This window comes from Schistocerca serialis, chromosome 5 (genome assembly GCF_023864345.2).
Source record: "Schistocerca serialis cubense isolate TAMUIC-IGC-003099 chromosome 5, iqSchSeri2.2, whole genome shotgun sequence".
Lineage (NCBI taxonomy): Eukaryota > Metazoa > Arthropoda > Insecta > Orthoptera > Acrididae > Schistocerca > Schistocerca serialis.
Window position 1 is genome coordinate 714,632,554 of NC_064642.1, and position 23,979 is coordinate 714,656,532.

At 42.1% G+C, this 23,979-nt stretch overlaps 1 protein-coding gene across 1 annotated transcript in view; it reads left to right on the plus strand.

Annotated features, from left to right (window-relative positions):
• The window catches only part of LOC126482191 (uncharacterized), a 356,492-nt gene that overhangs the window by 208,340 nt on the left and 124,173 nt on the right, over window positions 1-23,979 (plus strand). Inside the window, exon 4 of the mRNA XM_050106170.1 lies at window positions 11,811-11,884. Coding sequence (XP_049962127.1) covers window positions 11,811-11,884 — 74 coding nt within the window. The remainder of the gene's footprint in view (window positions 1-11,810; window positions 11,885-23,979) is intronic.

The following is a 23,979-nucleotide window of genomic DNA, read 5'->3' on the forward strand; positions in this document are numbered from 1 at the left end:
TTTAGTTACTAAAATTACTTCAAGGATATATTCTGAACAGATAATATTGTGAATCATGTACCGTCAAGAGCGACGTTCATCACTAATGGATTAAAGTTAAGTGTCAAACTAATTACATCCGCTTTCTGAATTCTAATTCCTTGTCATGTTCCAGACATCACGTCAGTATAGTTCTTCCCTACTCACGCCAGCCTGCGTGAGCTGAAACGCGTGCATTTCGGCCTCCTCTAGTAACACGACGTTGGCTCTTCTGCCAACACAACATGTATCGTATTACTTATTGAACTCACCTCACAGTTCCCGACATCATGTAAATAAAGCGCCACTAGCGACTACTGTGACGGAAAACTACACTACGAACTTAACTCGCTCTACAGAAAAGATCGAAAAATACGCTAGTCCTACAACAAAATAAATAGCACTCCCAAAAATTGATAAATAAGTTCCTATCCACTTATGCTCTGAAGCACGTAAGAACAGTACTAAGCTAAGTGATGTACACAGTGAGTGTACAAACTGAAAGTTGTTGCGGGGGGCTGAAACTCCTTAATGCCTACACCGTCGGAAGACTCTTCAGCTCCCTGCTGCAACTCCTTCTGGCCCCTATTAGCGCCTATTACAGGGGATAAAGTTGTTGCTTTGGTGGGACGCGCGCTTAATTAAGCCCTTGCGCCCCGCTAGCCAGTGTCGGCAGCTCTTCAGGTGTTCTTACAAAGAAAAAAAGGAAAAAAAAAGCTTTGAATCAAGGTTTTGACGGTAATTGGAAAACTTTGTGTCTTCTTTGCATCTGTCTCAATGTAATGCTTCATCTTCGCATTCCCATAATTCGCTTGCTTCTAGTCACATCACAAAAATGTTTTTTGTTGATAGTCTCGTTTTCTCCCGATAACACGAAAACAAGATGAAAGTGTGTAAAAGTAGTCCACAGCAACTTGAAGGAACACAAGTTCTCAGCCAAGATCGCATTTTTGAAACCTATACTGTAAAAAAAAAGAAAAATTAAATCATGAGAAATAGTGCACCATATCATAAATATAATACATAGAGTGAATTATTATTAAACGTACTTTGGTAAAGGTTAATGCAAGTACCCAATTAGGGCTACAAATGTACTCCATATATTAATTAGCTGGATTGTTTACATAAGATCCATTGGCATGTCAGACTTAAAAACCAGTATTTCCAATATGTTTCGCCAAGTGCGACCGTCCCATATTACACGTCAGTGATTGATAGAAGTGTACTTTATGTACACTGTTCACAGATCAGATGATGGTAACTCGGTCTTACCGAAAGCGGTCATTGTAAATTAAGATTTTAAAAATGACATTTTGGCTAAGAAGTTGCGTTCCTTCAACTTGAATATTTACAGTCGTCCCTTTCTACTTAGCATGCGCATGTTAAACCAATAGTCCACAGTGTTGATTGTAAAAAACGATAGCAATCGTAGTAGTTCCACAGCAATTATGTCTAAAATTATTGGTTCACTTTTTCATCATTTGAAACACAGCTCATGGAAGTTAGTAACAGAGCCACTAGATAACGAACCCTAGTGTGGAAAGATTAAGCATAATTGTTACAAGTGGAAAATGGAAACCGAAGTATCAGCAGTCACTGTGAGCGACATTCAGAACATTTCAGTAAATCAAATTTGTCCTTTACAGTGGCGTTCGTAGTAATACGTCTGCACTGAAACATGTGGTGTGGCTTCATAACATTAAATTCATTAAAATCACCCTGTCCTCTGTATTCACACATATTACAAAAATGTATGTACAGATATGTTTACGTATATATACATGTATGTATGTCCCTTATCTCTTCCTAGATCACTTGATCGATTTGAACCAAACTTGTTAAACATATCACTTGCTGCCTGGAAAGAATCGCTGTGGAGTTAGGAGCCACCTGTGGGAGAGAAACAGCAGTGTAGCCCCCTATCTATCAAACGAAGTAGGGGTAGTAGTTGAGAGTGAGAGCACTTTGAGATTTGCAACAAACCTGACACGCAGCTTAAAATCTTTAAGACACTTTTTCTCACTGACAACCCCCACAAAATGATGACAGGAAAGATGTTTTTCGCTGTTCATGTAGTAAAATTGCCATATGGTGCACGACGTTTCAATTCATTACTTCTTTACTACCAACTGTATTCGCTCCACATTTTTCAGACAGTATTCACATATACCACTGAAGATACCAACAACAAAACACCATTGTACGGCACATAGTTCAACAGATATGATGTCGTCAACACTGAGATATGCGAAAAACTGCCACGTCATACAAGACGTTTAAATTTATTACGTCACTGCTACTATCTCTACTAGCATCGCTTTTCGCAGACAGTATCCACGTATGAAACTTCCTGGCAGATTAAAACTGTGTGCCGGACGGAGACTCGAACTCGGGACTTTTGCCTTTCGTGGGAAAGTGCTCTACCAACTGAGCTACCCAAGTACGACTCAGGACCCGCCCTCACAGCATCTATTCTGCCAGTACCTCGTCTCCTGCCTTCCAGACTTCATAGAAGCTCTTCTGCGAAACTTGCAGAACTAGCACTCCTAGAGGAAAGGATATTGCAGAGACGTGGCTTTGCCAAAGCCTGGGGGATGTTTCCAGAATGAGGAATTGAAGCTGTGAGGGCGGGTCGCGAGTCGTGCTTTGGTAGCTCAGTTGGTAGAGCACTTGCCTACGAAAGGCAAAGGTCCCGAGTTCGAGTCTCGGTCCGGCACACAGTTTTAACCTGCCAGGAAGTTTCATATCAGCGCACACTCCACTTCACAGTGAAAATCTCATCCCAGTATCTACATATGTCGCTGAATGTACATACAAAAATGTATCATTGTACGACACATAGTTCAGGAGAAGACGTCATGAACACCGAGATGCGTGAAAAATTGTCGCATTATGCATAACGTGTCAATGCAGTACTTTTTTATTACTGCTAACTCGATTCACTACACGTTTCTCAGACAGTTCATCTACATCTACGTGATTACTCTGCTATTCACAATAAAGTACCTGGCAGAGGGTTCAATGAACCACCTTCATGTTGTCTCTCTCTACCGTTCCACTCTCGAACGGCACGCGGGAAAAACGAGCACTTAAGTTTTTCTGTGCAAGAACTGATTTCTCTTATTTTATCGTGATGATCACTTATTCCTATGTAGGTGGGTGCCAACCGAATGTCTTCGCAATCGGAGGAGAAAACTGGTGATTGAAATTTCATGAGAAGATCCCGTCGCAACAAAAGACGCCCTTGTTTTAATGATCGCCACTGCAATTCACGTATCATGTCTGTGACACTATGGTTCAAATGGCTCTGAGCACTATGGGACTTAACTTCTGAGGTCATCAGTCCCCTAGAACTTAGAACTACTTAAACCTAACTAACCTAAGAACATCACACACATCCATGCCCGGGGCAGGATTCGAACCTGCGACCGTAGCGGTCGCGCGGTTCCAGACTGTAGCGCCTAGAACCGCTCGGCCACCGCGGCCGGATATCTCCCCTATTTCGTGATAAGACTACTGAATGTAACTGCAAATGTGCGGCACATAGTTACGGAGATCCGACATTATAGTCATTGAGCTGCGTGCAGGTGAAATATGGGTACAAATTCGTATGAAGTATGTTAAATGTGTGTGAAATATTTTTGACATGGGCGTACGCAGCCTAAACCACAGGTAAAAAGCTCATTCTAAAACATTGTAACGACTTCAACCAAATTTGATATGCAAATTAGTTACGACCTGGAAAGAAATACTTTAGGGGTAAGAACAACGAGCCTTCTATTGGGATGAGCGTCATAACGTGGAGCGGAATAAATAGACATAGACAGACAGCGAGAGGGATGGAGGTGATGGAGAAGGACAAAGATAGGAGGGGAGGAGGAGATGGAGACAGTGGGAGCGGGGAATGGACCGTGAGAGGGGAGAGGAGGAGATGGACAAAGGGTGCGGGGAGGGTCGACAAGGTGGACAGAGAGAGGGGGTGCAGGAGATGGACAAAGAGAGGGGGAAGGATGAGATGGACGAATAGAAAACAGGAATAAATACATTTCCGGGCAACGCCAGGCACTCAGCTAATTATACATAGATATAAAACAGCTTGGCAAGCGTTGTCGTCAGCATTAACGACAAATAATGTGATTATATTGTTTCTATTTTAGTTCACGGCTCTTAGTGCATGTATGTAGCATTAAAGGCTGTGTTGTTGGCATGCAATAATTTATTATGCTTTTCTGTACACCAAACATCCTACTCTTGTTCTTAGACAAGCTGGAGTTGTTGTTTTCTACATTGACCTTTGTAATAGTGACACTGTGTTCCGAAAGCAATGTGTAATTATTTCAGAGGATATATCATCTAATCCTTCCTCCTTTTAAGAAATTTAGCTAATGCATCAATGTCGCCACATTTTTTCATTTGTGCATCGTATGTAATAGAGTTATCAGACAGGTCAGCACTACTGTCAAGCTGTTTGCTAACGATACAGTTGTCCATAGGGAACTGCAGTACCTAACTCTAACAATATAGATCAGCTTTCACGATTTTTTTCTCTTTGTATTCTGAATGTCAACAATCTTTAAATGTGAATAAATGCACTAAAATAATGTGCATACAGAAGAGCCGTTGGAGTGTGGCATTAATAATAGACGTCTGGGGCCTGTCAAGTCGTCTAAATATGTATCAAGTCATGTAAAATGGAACGAACAGGAGAAATCATCAGTACGGAAGGCGATGATGAGGTGTAGATTGGCTCAAAGGAAATGTAGCCTGTTTATGAAGCACACTGATGATGCCAGTGCGTCCTTTTCTAGAAACGAGTCTAGAAGAATCGTTCTAAAATGAGTTTCATGGAGGACCTGGAAGTATTAAAAACACGCTGTTGGGATCGCCACAAGTTTGTGCTGTTGTTCTTGTTGTGGTCTTCAGTCCTGAGACTGGTTTGATGCAGCTCTCCATGCTACTCTATCCTGTGCAAGCTTCTTCATCTCCCAGTACTTACTGCAACCTACGTCCTTATGAATCTGCTTAGTGTATTCATCTCTTGGTCTCCCTCTATGATTTTTATCCTCCACGCTGCCCTCCAATGCTAAATTTGTGATCCATTGATGCCTCAGAACATGTCCTACCAACCGGTCTCTTCTTCTTGTCAAGTTGTGCCACAAACCCCTCTTCTCCCCATTTCTATTCAATACGTCCTCATTAGTTATGTGATCTACCCATCTAATCTTCAGCATTCTTCTGTAGCATCACATTTCGAAAGCTTCTATTATCTTCTTGTCTAAATTATTTATCGTCCATATTTCGCTTCCATACATGGCTACACTCCATACAAATACTTTCAGAAACGACTTCCTGACACTTAAATCTATACTCGATGTTAACAAATTTCTCCTCTTCAGAAACGCTTTTCTTGCCATTGCCAGTCTACATTTTATATCCTCTCTACTTCGACCATCATCAGTTATTTTGCTCCCCAAATAGCAAAACTCCTTTACTACTTTAAGTGGCTCATTTCCTAATCTAATTCCCTCAGCATCACCCGACTTAATTCGACTACATTCCATTATCCTCGTTTTGCTTTTGTTGATGTTCATCTTGTATCCTCCTTTCAAGACACTGTCCATTCCATTCAACTGCTCTTCCAAGTCCATTGCTGTCTCTGACAGAATTACAATGTCATCGGCGAACCTCAAAGTTTTTATTTCTTCTCCATGGATTGTAATACCTACTCCGAATTTTTCTTTTGTTTCCTTTACTGCTTGCTCAATATACAGATTGAATAACATCGGGGAGAGGCTACAACTCTGTCTCACTCCCTTCCCAACCACTGCTTCCCTTTCATGTCCCTTGACTCTTATAACTGATATCTGGATTCTGTACAAATTGTAAATAGCCTTTCGCTCCCTGTATTTTACCCCTGCCACCTTTAGAAGTTTGTGTAGCCTGTGTGAATGTGTCGCACAGATGTACAGGGAATAGAAACTGTTGAAAGAAAGGTGAGGTAGCGTTGTTCTACTAGAAGCATTTTTGGTAAATGTGGAGGTCCGATATTGGATATGTACCGTACTATAGCTCTACTGCCTCGAACACTTGTCTCGATTAGGGATCGTGGGCATAAAATAAGACATTTTTGTTTTCGTGAACATTATGCTCAACAAGTATATAAATGCCTTTTTTTCTGCAGAATGTTTATTTGTGTTGCAGATGTGGTTCGCCATTTACATTACAGCATCGTCAGTGAATTTAACCTAGATTAATACACTTTTATTTTTACTCGCGATACTTATAGATTATAAAACAGTTCACGTAGTAATTTTACGTAGATAAGTTTCTGGTTGCTGTTATTCATTTTTCCGACCTAAATCTGCTTATCTCTATTCTGGTTGGTTGGTTGGTTGATTTGGAAGAGCAAACCGAACAGTTAGTTCGTCGGTCCCACCGGATTAGGGTTCGATTCCCGGCGGGGTCAGGGATTTTCTCTGCCTCGTGATGACTGGGTGTTGTGTGCTGTCCTTAGGTTAGTTAGGTTTAAGTAGTTCTAAGTTCTAGGGGACTGATGACCTTAGATGTTAAGTCCCATAGTGCTCAGAGCCATTTGAACCGGATTAGGGAAGGATGGGGAAGGAAATCGACCGCGTCGTTTCAAAGGAACCATTCCGGTGTTTACCCGAATCGATTTAGGGGAATTACGGCTGGGAATCAGTATGGCCGGACGCGGGTTTGAACCGTGGTCCTCCCGAATGGGTGTCCGGTGTGCTTACCACAGCGCCACCTCGCTCTCTCGTGTGGCCATAGGTCAGAGATCGCACAATCACTTCACTTATAAAGCATCCGACACGTTCAGACGTCGCGATCTTTTTTGATGTGTAGTTTTCAACTTTCAAGCTAACTGGCGTGAAACACCAGTAGTAAAATAAAGTCAGGTAATAAATGAATACAAAAATCAACAAAATATCCAAATCAGTAACTACTTGCAGAAAGGGTATCAGCTCAAAATAGTGAAGAAACGAGAACTGTTGAATATGTGAGCTACGTGAAGACAGTGGCAACTGTTCCAAATATTGGGAAAGGTACAGAAAAAATTACTTGTCACGAGATGGCCGAAGTATAACGTCCAAAGGTACTTTGTAGTATCATGATACCTCAGTAGTACGAGTACTGCGTACAAAATAAAGCCCACGTAAAACCAAATAATGGCAAATCATATACACAAAATTACAGCAAAATTAATGTTTCATGATACCAAGAGTAAGGTTGTAATGACAGACTGACATCTTAAAGGAAAAGAGATTGCTATCAGATATGTAGATACTTCCCTTAACAAAGTAATCATATTATTTGACCGAGACGTAAAAGAAAGAGCAGTTAAAGGTATTTTCACAATATTTTCTTATGTAGAAGAAAGCTGAACTGCATTTCTTTCGGCACTAGAGAATTAGTTTGAGAAACGAGATTATGTACGCCACATACAAGAACTCTTAACATTCCCAGAATGAGATTTTCACTCTGCAGCGGAGTGTGCGCTGATATGAAACTTCCTGGCAGATTAAAACTGTGTGCCCGACCGAGACTCGAACTCGGGACCTTAGCCTTTCGCGGGCAAGTCCTCTACCATCTGAGCTACCGAAGCACGACTCACGCCCGGTACTCACAGCTTTACTTCTGCCAGTACCTCGTCTCCTACCTTCCAAACTTTGCAGAAGCTCTCCTGCGAACCTTGCAGAACTAGCACTCCTGAAAGAAAGGATATTGCCGAGACATGGCTAGCCACAGTCTGGGGGATGTTTCCAGAATGCAGAGTGAAAATCTCATTCTGGAAACATCCCCCAGGCTGTGGCTAGCCATGTCTCCGCAATATCCTTTCTTTCAGGAGTGCTAGTTCTGCAAGGTTCGCAGGAGAGCTTCTGCAAAGTTTGGAAGGTAGGAGACGAGGTACTGGCAGAAGTAAAGCTGTGAGTACCGGGCGTGAGTCGTGCTTCGGTAGCTCAGATGGTAGAGCACTTGCCCGCGAAAGGCAAAGGTCCCGAGTTCGAGTCTCGGTCGGGCACACAGTTTTAATCTGCCAGGAAGTTTCACTCTTAATATTGTTTTGGGTTGATTAATCTTCCGACTGGTTTGCGACTTGTCACGATTTACTGTCTTATACCAAGCTCTTCATCTCAGAGTAGCGCGTGCACTCTACGTCCTCAGTTATTCGTTGCATATGTTTCTTTCCACACAATTTTTACCCTCAACAGCTTCCTCTAACTACATGGATGATACTCCTTGATGCTTAACACAAGTCCTATCTCCCTGCCCCTCCTTCCTGTCAACGTTTTGCACATTTTTCTTACCCTACCGTTTCTGCGCAGAACCTCCTCGTATTATATGAGAGTCTGAATAAAATTGCAGGTACACTTAAAAACAAAAACTCTTATGGAAATTTTTTGTGAAGTAAAAAAGAAGTAAGAGTATTATAAGCTCTGTTTCATGTAAAAATACAAAATGTAAGTTGTTTAAAGGCATTTGACACCGAAGAATAAAAAGCTGTAACATACTAGAACGTTGCGTTCGGTGTTATTGAATATTATTTTGACTCTTCTTTGGCATAAAATCTTTCATACAATAGCTTTATCTCGTAAACGCACAACTTGTGTAAAACATCTTCAGACGTAAATCTTCCATCACCTAGTGTCAAACACTTTTCTTTTCTTTTCTTTTCTTTGTGCTTTCCATGATACTCGTGTCAGTTGCCAGTCTCTTTCCATAGTGGTCACGAATCCAAGAATTTGGCTGTTGGACTTTCTGTTGTTTGTCTACTTTATGGCTGCAGATACCTTATTAACTCGTGTATTGATTTAAATTGCTTGATTTCACGTTAAACTGCGTAGGTGGCTGAAATACGTCATTTGTTTATGCCACAAATCTGAAGATGCTGATGACTGAAACGCGTCATGCGGCTGAAATATGTCATTTGCTTATGTCACGAACCTGAAGATGCCGATGACTGAAACGCGTCATGTGTAAGGAATTTTATAAGAAGCTATAACGTAGTGACTTAAACCTTTCTCGAGTACAACTAATAAGGGTATATTGAATGAGATTTTCACTCTGCAGCGGAGTGTGCGCTGATATGAAACTTCCTGGCAGATTAAAACTGTGTGCCGGACCGAGACTCGAAATCGGGACCTTTGCCTTTCGCGGGCAAGTGCTCAACCAACTGAGCTTCCCAAGCACGACTCACGCCCCGTCCTCACAGCTTTACTTCTGCTAGTACCTCGTCTCCTACCTTCCAAAGGTCCCGAGTTTGAGTCTCAGTCCGGCACACAGTTTTAATCTGCCAGGAAGTTTTATATCAGCGCACACTCCGGTGCAGAGTGAAAATCTCATTCTGGAAACATCCGCTAGGCTGTGGCTAAGCCATGTCTCCGCAATATCCTTTCTTTCAGGAGTGCTAGTTCTGCAAGTTTCGCAGGAGAGCTTCTGTAAAGTTTGGAAGGTAGGAGACGAGGTACTGGCAGAAGTAAAGCTGTGAGGACGGGGCGTGAGTCGTGCATGGGTAGCTCAGTTGGTAGAGCACTTGCCCGCGAAAGGCAAAGGTCCCGAGTGCGAGTCTCGACCCGGCACACAGTTTTAATTTGTCAGGAAGTTTTAAGGGTGTATTAGCTAGTGGGCCTCTTTGAATCTTTTCATAGTTATAACATATGAAAGTCAGTGCCCGGAACGTAGTTTGCTAAAGCAGTAAGGCGCAATTTTATACTCTGTTATTTAAGAATTCGTCTTCATGCGAGTGCTAAGAGTACAGCTATGAAATCACTGGTTCGAATCTTGCTACTAGCAACTGCTTTTTATTTAAATTCCATCTTAAACAATAGTTAGAAAAATTAATTAACAAATATTGAACCTTACAGCATTACTGAGGGGTAATTTTTTTTTTAGTTTAACGAAGAAATACTTCCTATTTCTGTATAAAATATTAATTTGTTGTCATACGTGCAATAAATTCAAATAAAAGTCTCATTTTTATTTAAAAAATCATGAATAGATATTTGTTATTTAACTTTTCCATTTGTTCATAAACGTGCAATTTATATAAAAGCATTATTTCTTGTGGAAACTTATTGTTTGGTTTTCTTTTTGTACGTGTGAGTAATAATAGTTCAAAACGGCTGGTCGATTGTGAATTATGTAACTGGCATGATGCCGACTCATTCAAATTCCTGCGTTGTTATTGGGTCGTGGGTATCCCATCTTTTGCAGCCTTATCTTTTTCCTTATGCCGATACAGTATGACATCATGGAATTTATGATCACAGCCTCCTTCTGATGTATGACCATATCTCAGATTCGGTTCCGCATTTGAAACTCTGTGAAGTAACGTATCAACGAGCCAACATGTTTCAAATATGAAACTTGTGCTGAGGTGAATGTTGCGTAATTTTTCGTTGGTTGCCATGTTTTCGTTGACGTTGATGTTGAATGGTAGAATGTTACTGTGTAATTTGCTCCAGATAATATTCCACTTTACCTTAAGACAGATTTTTTTGCTATTTTTCGTTAAATATACTACAAATATGAAGAAAATTTTCAGCCAGCTGTAATGTAATAAAATAAATTTTGTTTTATTTGTGACTCCTTTTCTTTGCTATCAGTGTAATGTAATATAATGAATATGAGCCGTGACTTATACAAAAAAGAAACACACATTAATGCAATGGCTCAACATAAAAGAGAAATAAATAATGTAGGAATATTATTAACAGTGTAATATGTTGTTTAATTTAGCCCGACGTGTATAAGCACTCAGTAAACTAGCTCAGTTCTCAGGGTAGTTACGTAATCGTCGATAATTAATTGTCCTTTTCTTATTTACCCACCACTACAGATATTATTCCAGGCTCGTGAGAAGTCGTGTGCTTATTGCACCAGAGAATATTTGCCAAGTCTGTTCGATGTACGCTACTGTAATACGTAACTTAAAATCGTGGTTTCGTCTCGATTCCCCACTATAACATAACGAGAGTAGCATCTAAAAATGAAATCCTATAATGGAACTGGAATCCTGTGACCAGACCTTTTCTGCCTCGGATGTTATCTCGTTATATAAAGAAAATCTGTAAATAAAGTTGTTAAATTATTAGTAGCTGCCTCGGTTCTCGTGGTATCTGAAATAAAGTTAATTGTCGTAACCGAGGGCACGTCTCGTAGATGAGCTAAAAGAAAAATTTTAAAGATTTTTCTAAGATGGCGCCTAACAATGAAAATTCTTTGTTAAGGCCCATACCTACTTAAGGGAATACAGGTATCAGACTAACAATAGATTGACCACATACACAAATTCTTTTGACAAAATAACCATTATATTTTTCGGGTTTTAAGTACAACTTACATTGTCAGCTGGTACAGCAAGATGAGCTTTTCACAAGAACGTCCTTTTAGGTCCGAATCCAAGCAGATAAGATAAATGAAAGACAAAGGAAAGATAGTTCACGCATAGAAGCGCAAGAGTCCATGGACTAACGAGTCCATTGTAGTTCTGTCTCTTCTTCTTTGGCGTACTTGTCGATTATTTATAAAATTTATCGTAATATCCAGTTTACATTTTTTTAAACCCAAGTCCACCCAGGAGAAACAGTACACAGCCATTCCGAAGGGTTCCTTTGTGAGAGCTGAATATGAACGTACATCATGTGCAGATATAGTCCTTTTAGCTGAGGCCGTTGAAGGCGTTCATTTTCCAGTGAGTTGTGTGAGAACGCGGCTGATACCGGCGCTTTGCACGACGCCTGCTGACGCTGGTTTCTGTGCTGTTGCAGCGAACGCCGGCCACTACGCCCACTACGTGTTCAACACGCTGGACCAGGACCACAGCGGCCTGCTCAGCTTCGAGGTGAGTCCAGGCGCGCCACGAAGCCGATTCTGACTAGCTGGGAACTTCTCAGATTCGCACTACTATGTACATTTATTGCTACTGCTTACTCAGTGAAATTTACCTCACTCTTAGCGGATTACAGCAACATTTCAGTGACGTAGCGATGTAGTGCTGATATACAAACACTTTTGATGTAACTAGTTTCATCGATCCTGAAAGACCTCTCCGTGTCTGGATGCTAACTTTATGTCTCACAGACTACCGCTCGATGGTTTAGAATATCCGCGGACTTCGTCTGGGTGGGCATCGAAGCATCGAGAAATCTAGAGAACGACATGGATTCCACCAGGCTGTTACATCAAATGCGTTCTTTATTGCTCACTACTAGCTAATTTCGAGCTTATCTTCATTCTCAAATGCACAGATACTGACACAACCAACCAGAAATCACATGCCGTGCAACCTTACGAGCTCACAGATCTCAATGATTTGTCCACCAATGTCTGCACACACACACACACACACATTGTTCACCTCAGATGAACACACGCTCAAAACTAGCTTAATGTATGAAATTGTTTTTCAAAGACCGCTACCAATAATAAAATTTGCTGCCTTACTTAAATTATTCAATGAAGCGACATGTTTCGAGTTACAAATATCATATTCACTCTACAATGACAATACGAAAACTTTATGAAAACTGATAACTGCCGGGGGAGCAGTGTGCTGACAACATGCTCTTCCGTATCCCGTACCCACATCTGGTGACACCTAAGGGCTGAGGATGACACGACGGCCGGTCGGTACCGATGGGGCAAGGCCTGTTCAGACGATGTTTCCTCGTTTGTTTGTTCTACAGTCTTGGCATCTGCTGTGGTCATCCCCCGAAGGAACAGAAGGAAAACTTAATGTGAGAAAATATTCACTTCGTTTGTTGGTCTGCTGTTCAGATAAAAATTTCTAAATAACTGTTCACGTTCTTCACATGAAATGACTGTCGTGGTGTGTTCGGTTACTTCCATTGCTGTCGCTCCTTTGATCATGTTAACCGTTCACAAACTTGCAAACTGGACATTTAAAACACATCACAATAAATTCTACTGCGCAGTAAAAACAAAATGGCGCTCAAAACAAGGCTTGTTTCGAGTTAACTATTGATGAGTCTTTCCTGGTGTTGTGTCCTCAGAATATCTTCCTGTCGTATCTCTGACTTTAGTCGACGAAATATATTACGTGAGAGAGACTGTGACAATTTGATGTTAAAAATGACAGTACAGAAATCATTTTTAAAAAATTAACGAGATATTGCTATTGGAACAGAGATTTGTGTAGATTCTTAATCATCAGGTAATTTCTGTTTTAACGGTATTGAATTGAAGTTAAACGTTTCTTGTAATTTCCTTAAGGATTTCATTTAATGTAGTACCCGTTTGACCTAACAACCTGATGGAATCAATTCACTGTTAAAATTTCCATTTTCAAATATTTGTCTTAAATACACTCCTGGAAATTGAAATAAGAACACCGTGAATTCATTGTCCCAGGAAGGGGAAACTTTATTGACACATTCCTGGGGTCAGATACATCACATGATCACACTGACAGAACCACAGGCACATAGACACAGGCAACAGAGCATGCACAATGTCGGCACTAGTACAGTGTATATCCACCTTTCGCAGCAATGCAGGCTGCTATTCTCCCATGGAGACGATCGTAGAGATGCTGGATGTAGTCCTGTGGAACGGCTTGCCATGCCATTTCCACCTGGCGCCTCAGTTGGACCAGCGTTCGTGCTGGACGTGCAGACCGCGTGAGACGACGCTTCATCCAGTCCCAAACATGCTCAATGGGGGACAGATCCGGAGATCTTGCTGGCCAGGGTAGTTGACTTACACCTTCTAGAGCACGTTGGGTGGCACGGGATACATGCGGACGTGCATTGTCCTGTTGGAACAGCAAGTTCCCTTGCCGGTCTAGGAATGGTAGAACGATGGGTTCGATGACGGTTTGGATGTACCGTGCACTATTCAGTGTCCCCTCGACGATCACCAGTGGTGTACGGCCAGTGTAGGAGATCGCTCCCCACACCATGATGCGGGGTGTGGGCCCTGTGTGCATCGGTCGTATGCAGTCCTGATTGTGGCGCTCACCTGCACGGCGCCAAACACGCATACGACCATCATTGGCACCAAGGCAGAAGCGACTCTCATCGCTGAAGACGACACGTCTCCATTCGTCCCTCCATTCACGCCTGCCGCGACACCACTGGAGGCGGGCTGAACGATGTTGAGGCGTGAGCGGAAGACAGCCTAACGGCGTGCGGGACCGTAGCCCAGCTTCATGGAGACGGTTGCGAATGGTCCTCGCCGATACCCCAGGAGCAACAGTGTCCCTAATTTGCTGGGATGTGGCGGTGCGGTCCCCTACGGCACTGCGTAGGATCCTACGGTCTTGGTGTGCATCCGTGCGTCGCTGCGGTCCGGTCCCAGGTCGACGGGCACGTGCACCTTCCGCCGACCACTGGCGACAACATCGATGTACTGTGGAGACCTCACGCCCCACGTGTTGAGCAATTCGGCGGTACGTCCACCCGGCCTCCCGCATGCCCACTATACGCCCTCGCTCAAAGTCCGTCAACTGCACATACGGTTCACGTCCACGCTGTCGCGGCATGCTACCAGTGTTAAAGACTGCGATGGAGCTCCGTATGCCACGGCAAACTGGCTGACACTGACGGCGGCGGTGCACAAATGCTGCGCAGCTAGCGCCATTCGACGGCCAACACCGCGGTTCCTGGTGTGTCCGCTGTGCCGTGCGTGTGATCATTGTTTGTACAGCCCTCTCGCAGTGTCCGGAGCAAGTATGGTGGGTCTGACACACCGGTGTCAATGTGTTCTTTTTTCCATTTCCAGGAGTGTATATATTTGTGATACTTAGTTAAAACATAAAATATGTAACAAACGTTGGTTCCGTATTAGAAAGAATAAAAAGAGGACTTACAAAGTACAACCCTCAACGTGGACAAACGTAGATTTAGTGACCAAACACACATCAGATCACACAATGGTAAAATGACTTATTATTCAATGAAATTAAACTCAAGCTAGCTATAATTAAAAGCAATAGCCATATAATACAGGAGATCATTATATAATAAGACATTTTACCACGTTATCGGACTACACAATCAGAGATAAGGTTATACTGAACAGCATTGTTGCAACATCCCACTTAAGGGTGTTGTACTCGGGATAAAGAAATCTCGTTACCAACTGGTCAAACCCAAACCCGAGCGAGAAGACTTGCTTTACTCTCCATATAATACGTGTAAAGTTGCCAAACCTAGAATGTAAACATCAACGGAGAAAGTAGTTTATGATGCCTTTAAAATATGCTGACAGCTTTGTTCAAATCAACTGCCTCTGGTCTTGCCCTGTACCAATAGAAATAACCGGGAGTTAAGAAAATTCTTGTTTGTGCATATTGATGAGAACTTGAGCTGGAAAAAAAAACATATAATAGACCTTCCAAAACGTTTAGTTTCAGTTGTATTTGCCATGTGAAAAACACTCCGTTTAGGAGACGTATTAACCAGAAACAGCATATTTTAATATTTTTGTTAATGATATCCTTCAAAATAGTATTGTGGGCAATTCCTCACTTAAGCAAAGTGTATACATAGCGTAAAAGATGGAATTTATTATTATATGTGTTGTTCATAGACGCAAATCTTGTAATCATCTGTTTAAGTACTTTGCAATATTAACTAAAAACAATTTTTTCTCGACAAACCATATGAGATCCAGAACAACTCAAACATTCGTGTACATCATACCGAAAGAAAAAAGAACGACATGCACAAGCTCCACTATATATTATAAATTAAGATCTCTGGCCATATTTCTCTGTATGTGAAGACTACTGTAAGTATTTTGGGACGGTTTTCATTAACAGACGAACTTGTCCAGAGTAAGTTTTATATTTGTAATTTTCTAAGTCATCCATCCATAGATACTTAGTGTTACACGTGTGAAACTGTGGCGGGGTGTCAATTTACGAATGTAGCTGAGTGGACAGCGCGTCGGCTTGTCATGCCGGGGGACGTGGGTTCGATTCCCGGCTGGGTTGGAGATTTTCTCCTCTCAGGAACTAGGTGTTTGTGTCATCTTCATCATCATCGTTCCATCCTCATCGACGCGCAAATCGCCGAAGTGGCATCACCTCAAAAGACTTGCACCAGGCGATCAGGTCGACCCACCGGGAGACAATCACCACACGACATTTCATTTCAGTTTACGAAAGTACAGAAAATGTGCAGCTATGGAAACTGTTAGACAATCTATGTAAAGAAGAAAAACATCTCACAACTGGTGGAAGTTTCTGGACTGTATATTAAATTTGTTGTATTTGAAAACTCCTTTCAAGCCATAAGGGTAGTAAGGCAAGCTAAACAGAGATTCCACAACCACTGCCGGATGATGGCCTCTCCAATTTTTTTAGCTATATACATCCATGTTGGTTCTGTATTTTTCCTAATGTAAATTACTTATTTTCCAATAGGTTGTCGTCTGGGTATTTTCTTATTTCTTCCAATCCAGCAAAGAACTTGCTTAGACCGTCTGCCATCCGTTCACCTGATACACGTCACTTTCGCCTCAGCTTCATTCCAGTTACATACATGAAAACGTCTTCCACTAGAACTCTTTTTCCCTGATCATTTGTTTGTTTCCCCTTCTCATCTAAAACCTCCCGACATGCATCTCTATATTGCTCTCTGAGAGTCACTGTCCGCCCCCGGTAGCTGAGTGGTCAGCGCAACGGACTGTCAGTCCTAAGGGCCCGGGTTCGATTCCCGGCTGTGTCGGAGCTTTTCTCAGCTCAGGGACTGGGTGTTGTGTTGTCCTAATCATCATCATTTCATCCCCATCGACGCGCAAGTCGCCGAAGTGGCGTCAAATCGAAAGACTTGCACCAGGCGAGCGGTCTACCCGACTGGAGGCCCTCGTCACACTCCATTACTATTACCTGAGAGTCACTCAGTTTTTTTTTAATGAGTTTCCCATGAACTATCCTTGTCTTTCTGCCGTAAGTGTAGATCAGCAATGTAGATTGTGAAGTTTCTATTCCACAGATGTCGGAAGCTTAGTTTCGAAAGCAAAGTTCATTCTACCAAAAACACACCACGTCATTTTTAAGTGGCATACAATCCATATGTGGCATACAGCAAACCAGTGCTTAACAGTATTGGTTTAAAACAGTCTTGGTTGCAATTTTAGTTTTTTTTTCAACGACTCATTTCGCCTTATTTAGGCACCTTCAGGTTATCTTTTCTGTTACTCGCTCCTGTGAACGGGAACGCGTTATGCAGATCTTGGTACCTCTCGCGTCCATCTGAAAAAGATAACCTGAAGATGCCTAAATAAGGCGAAACGCGTCATTGAAAACTAAAATTGCAACCAAGACTGTTTTTAACCAATACTATATCCTGTCTCTCCTGTGGGGCTCCTACAGCTGTCGCCATAATCCACATATCTCGGTTTCTGTCTTCTCATGCTTCCCTGTCTTCTTCTATTCCTCTTTTTCTCGTGGACACCTTTACCCAATCTCATCAAGCAACTTTCTGTCTTCTCCTTCTTCCCTGAGGTTGATCTTCTTTGGTCATCTGTCGTTCTAATTGAATGCCCATACCACACGAGCTGATGTTCTATCTGTGAGTCTGGTCATTTCCCTAATCGCTGCATATTTTACGTGGTCTCGCTATCTGAGACAGTCCATTACTACAACTCTCGATATGTTATTATTTTTTCCAGTAAGGTCCCAGAACTCCCATTCATATCTTGTTATAGGCTCTACAACACTTCTATAGGGCATCTTTACTTTCCAACTTCCATCAGAACACCATAACACTGTCACAATTAGAACTACCTGCGATCCATAGGAGCGGAGATACGGGTGAAAAGTGTTTTCAACCCCTGATATCTAAGATGTCCTTCACAACAGATGCAGTGTGCACATGGTATTGGCACACATTGCAAGAGCTAACGTGCGGATGGGCAGAGAAAGGGTGCAGAAGGAGATGAATATTGAGAGGGAGGAGGATTAGACGGACAGAGAGAGGTGTGAGGAGGAGATTGCCACAGATATGGGTGTAGAAGATGGAATGTAGACATGGTTGTGGGAAGGATGAGTGAGAGGTGGGATGATAGAATGGAGAGAGAAGAGGGAAAGAGGAGATGGGGAGAAAGATGGGAGCAGGAGATGGACTGATAGAGGTGAGTGGATGCAGTGGATAGAGGGGTGGCGGTCGGGGGGGGGGGGGCAAGGAGGTGGACAGAGAAGGTTGAGGAAGAGGTAGAGAGAGTGGGAGAAGGAGAAGAACAGAGATGGGGATGAGAAAGTGGAGAGAGTAGAAGGAGGAGATGGGGCGACAATATGGGCAGAGAGAAGTGGCAGGAGAGGATGGACAAAAAGAGTTGAGGAAGAGATATAGAGAAGAGAGTGGGAGGAGGAGAGGGAGGGAGAGAGTGGGAAGAGGAGATGGACAAAGAAAGGGAAAAAAGGATAGGGACAGAGACAGGGGAAGGAGGAAGCGGTCAGAGACAGGTGGGAGAGGAGATGGACATAGAGATGATGGACCATGAGATGGAAAGAGAAAGGAGATGAACAGAGAGGGGAGGAGGAGGAGATGGATAGAGAGACAGGGGAGATGGACAGAGAGAGTGGCGAGGAGGAGAGGGCAGAGACAGGACAGAGAAGAAGATGGAAAGAGATGTGAGGAGGAGGGAGTGACAGAGGGACGTGAGAAGAAGGAGATGGAAAGACAGGGGGAGCAGGAGGAGATGGACAGAGAGAGCGGGAGGAGAATTTGAGCATTATATGTACTGTACACTTGTGTGGTCGAAGCCACAGAAAAAGGCTAGTACAGAACTAGTCTTCAAACCCTTTTCTAATAACGGGACAAGTTAGAGAATACTACGAAAATAGGTAAAGTGATTGAAGAAGTTCCGTAGGATTAATAATGTTGACAGAACCAGAGTCTTATAGATTAAACTAAATAAATGTTTATTAAATAATTCTCCCACATATGTGCATGATGGCCACACTCAAACCGTAGATTCCAAAGAAAAAGCTGTTAAATAGTATGAAACTTCCTGGCAGATTAAAACAGGACCAAGCCTCGAACTCGTAACTTCGCCTTTCACGGGTAATTGCTCTACCGACTGAGCTACACAAGCACTATTAAATAGTAAGTAATGTATGTAATGTGAACAGAGCATAGAATATAGAAGCCTGAATGAGTGAAATGCATTTAATTCTCGGAAATCAACAGCAAACATTCAAAGTCAGAAAGTGGAGTTCCCCTGTGTCAAACGTGATGTAAAATAAAGTTCGTTATCTTGACTACAAGGAATTGAAACATCAATTACAACAAATAATTACAGTTCACAGGAGCCCCAGATTCTACACACACACAAATTATAGATTGTGTAGTCGTGTAAAATTAGTGACTGAAAACACAGTCATATAATCTAAATCCAATGAAACTATTTATCCCACCCAGCTGCCTGAGCGACAAACTCGCCAGTTAACGACAAACGCACGAAGGCGCGGACAAGATACCAACGACAAAAAAGACTACAGACAAATGAATACGTGCGCTAGACCGCTCGTCCTTAAATGTTTTCTGTGACTGTCACACATTACTGAATCCAAGTTAGACACTTAAATAATGATCAACTTTCAAATTTAAAGCTAATATGTATGATAGTAGAAAGTAGGGAAAATCATTGCAGGCATTTTGCGACCTCTTATTGAGATTAACAATTCAGTGTTGAACGTGTTGTTAACAGTGTCCGTGAAGCATGTCTTCATCCAGTTTTACAACGTGACAAAATTTACGTAAAATTACAAACAAGTATTAGAGAGTAAATTATGGTTACCCATCCACTAGGAATATCAGGTCATAATCTGGGAAGCTCGTGATGCCTTCATACCAAGTGTGTTTATAGTATTGGAACATTTGCATACCAACTTTTCATAAAAGAGTCTGATTTTCTTTACACACATTCCCAACTGGATAAGTACCTTGTTTTGATGTTTAATGACGTCGTCAACTTTCATATGACGCATCGGATGATAATATTGCTCCAGTGCTTCAATTGCTATTAATTTTATAATTTATCTTAGTTAAAACAATTTCGCCTTTATTAATATTTGTTCTAGAATTATGCTTGAAGTTGCAATGACCTCGTCTCACGACCAAGATTATTCTGGTGAACTTGGTTTCCCTGTATCATTTTTGTAGGGTCTGAAACGTAGATTTGCTGAAAGTATAATATTCGTCTTTCGTTTCAATCACCTTGGCCGCCATTGACTCGCCTCCACCTTTTCAGCCGAGCGAGCGCGCTACGGCCTCGGGGAAAGCCAGTATCCAATGCTGAGTTGCCTGCATTCCTCGCAAGCCTCGCTCGCCGGCTATCCGACACAATCTGTCAGAACACTCATCACTGCCACTCCCTCCGCAAGCCCATCTCTCATAATGCCAAGGGATTCACTTTAATTTTTCTTCGCTGCTGCACATTTACGAGTTTTGCAACATATAGTGTGTCTCCAAAATCACCATCCGTTTCAATGAAGGAAAACAATGATTGAAAAATGAATTTATTGTGAAGTTTTACACACATTCTACTACCCGTCTACATGACCGCCATCTTGGTCGAAACGCACCCTCCATTTTTCAGTAGGGGAACGAAATGTAGACCTTAACATTACAACCGTAATATGGCCTGCTGCTTCCCTTACACGATACCACAGATCAGGTTGACCATTCCGTTTGCTAGTGTACACTTTGGACTTGATGTACCCCCACGCAGAAAAGTCTAAAGCAGTAAGGTCCGGTGAGCGGAGAGCCCACAGCTGAGGTGACCCTCTGCCTATCCACCTTCATGGAAAGATTCTGTCCAGGTAATCATGGATGATGTGTGCCAAATGTGGAGGTGCATCATCTTGCTGAAACACAGCTGTATCACGTGTGCCATTATCCTAAAGCTGCGGTTCAAGAAACATGTCGAGGTAGCTGTTACCTGTTATTGACCTTTTTTTTTTTTTTGGTAATCAGTCTACTGACTGGTTTGATGCGGCCCGCCACGAATTCCTTTCCTGTGCTAACCTCTTCATCTCAGAGTAGCACTTGCAACCTACGTCCTCAATTATTTGCTTGACGTATTCCAATCTCTGTCTTCCTCTACAGTCTTTGCCCTCTACGGCTCCCTCTAGTACCATGGAAGTCATTCCCTCATGTCTTAGCAGATGTCCTATCATCCTGTCCCTTCTCCTTATCAGTGTTTTCCACATATTTCTTTCCTCTCCGATTCTGCGTAGAACCTCCTCATTCCTTACCTTACCAGTCCACCTAATTTTCAACATTCGTCTATAGCACCACATCTCAAATGCTTCGATTCTCTTCTGTTCCGGTTTTCCCACAGTCCATGTTTCACTACCATACAATGGTGTACTCCAGACGTACATCCTCAGAAATTTCTTCCTCAAATTAAGACCGGTATTTGATATTAGTAGACTTCTCTTGGCCAGAAATGCCTTTTTAGCCATAGCGAGTCTGCTTTTGATGTCCTCCTTGCTCCGTCCGTCATTAGTTATTTTACTGCCTAGGTAGCAGAATTCATTAACTTCATTGACTTCGTGACCATCAATCCTGATGTTAAGTTTCTCGCTGTTCTCATTTCTACTACTTCTCATTACCTTCGTCTTTCTCCGATTTACTCTCAAACCATACTGTGTACTCATTAGACTGTTCATTCCGTTTAGCAGATCATTTAATACTTCTTCACTTTCACTCTGGATAGCAATGTCATCAGCAAATCGTATCATTGATATCCTTTCACCTTGTATTTTAATTCCACTCCTGAACCTTTCTTTTATTTCCATCATTGCTTCCTCGATGTACAGATTGAAGAGTAGGGGCGAAAGGCTACAGCCTCGTCTTACACCCTTCTTAATACGAGCACTTCGTTCTTGATCGTCCACTCTTATTATTCCCTCTTGGTTGTTGTACATATTGTATATGACCCGTCTCTCCCTATAGCTTACCACTTTTTTCAGAATCCCGAACAGCTTGCACCATTTTATATTGTCGAACGCTTTTTCCAGGTCGACAAATCCTATGAAAGTGTCTTGATTTTTCTTTAGCCTTGCTTCCATTATTAGCCGTAACGTCAGAATTGCCTCTCTCGTCCCTTTACTTTTCCTAAAGCCAAACTGATCGTCACCTAGCGCATTCTCAATTTTCTTTTCCATTCTTCTGTATATTATTCTTGTAAGCAGCTTCGATGCATGAGCTGTTAAGCTGATTGTGCGATAATTCTCGCACTTGTCAGCTCTTGCCGTCTTCGGAATTGTGTGGATGATGCTTTTCCTAAAGTCAGATGGTATGTCGCCAGACTCATATATTCTACACACCAACGTGAATAGTCGTTTTGTTGCCACTTCCCCTAATGATTTTAGAAATTCTGATGGAATGTTATCTATCCCTTCTGCCTTATTTGACCGTAAGTCCTCCAAAGCTCTTTTAAATTCCGATTCTAATACTGGATCCCCTATCTCTTCTAAATCGACTCCTGTTTCTTCTTCTATCACACCAGACAAATCTTCACCCTCATAGAGGCTTTCAATGTATTCTTTCCACCTATCTGCTCTCTCCTCTGCATTTAACAGTGGAATTCCCGTTGCACTCTTAATGTTACCACCGTTGCTTTTAATGTCACTAAAGGTTGTTTTGACTTTCCTGTATGCTGAGTCTGTCCTTCCGACAATCATATCTTTTTCGATGTCTTCACATTTTTCCTGCAGCCATTTCGTCTTAGCTTCGCTGCACCTCCTATTTATTTCATTCCTTAGCGACTTGTATTTCTGTATTCCTGATTTTCCCGGAACATGTTTGTATTTCCTCCTTTCATCAATCAACTGAAGTATTTCTTCTGTTACCCATGGTTTCTTCGCAGCTACCTTCTTTCTACCTGTGTTTTCCTTCCCAACTTCTGTACTGCCTACTGCGCTATTCCTTATTGCTGTATCTATAGCGTTAGAGAACTTCAAACGTATCTCGTCATTCCTTAGTACTTCCGTATCCCACTTCTTTGCGTATTGATTTATCCTGACTAATATCTTGAACTTCAGCCTACTCTTCATCACTACTATATTGTGATCTGAGTCTATATCTGCTCCTGGGTACGCCTTACAATCCAGTATCTGATTTCGGAATCTCTGTCTGACCATGATGTAATCTAATTGAAATCTTCCCGTATCCCCCGGCCTTTTCCAAGTATACCTCCTCCTCTTGTGATTCTTGAACAGGGTATTCGCTATTACTAGCTGAAACTTGTTACGGAACTCAATTAGTCTTTCTCCTCTTTCATTCCTCGTCCCAAGCCCATATTCTCCTGTAACCTTTTCTTCTACTCCTTCCCCTACAACTGCATTCCAGTCGCCCATGACTATTAGATTTTCGTCCCCCTTTACATACTGCATTACCCTTTCAATATCCTCATACCCTTTCTCTATCTGTTCATCTTCAGCTTGCGACGTCGGCATGTATACCTGAACTATCGTTGTCGGTGTTGGTCTGCTGTCGATTCTGATTAGAACAACCCGGTCACTGAACTGTTTACAGTAACACACCCTCTGCCCTACTTTCCTATTCATAACGAATCCTACACCTGTTATACCATTTTTTGCTGTTGTTGATATTACCCGATACTCATCTGACCAGAAATCCTTGTCTTCCTTCCACTTCACTTCACTGACCCCTACTATATCTAGATTGAGCCTTTGCATTTCCCTTTTCAGATTTTCTAGTTTCCCTACCACGTTCAAGCTTCTGACATTCCACGCCCCGACTCGTAGAACGTTATCCTGTCGTTGATTATTCAATCTTTTTCTCATGGTAACCTCCCCCTTGGCAGTCCCCTATCGGCAAAGAAAAATGGGCCATACAGTTTAGCTTTTGCTAAACATTGACCATCGGTATATCATGTTCCTACTCCGTTATGTCATGTGGTCCTTCATATGCCCATATTGAGCTGTTATTTCTA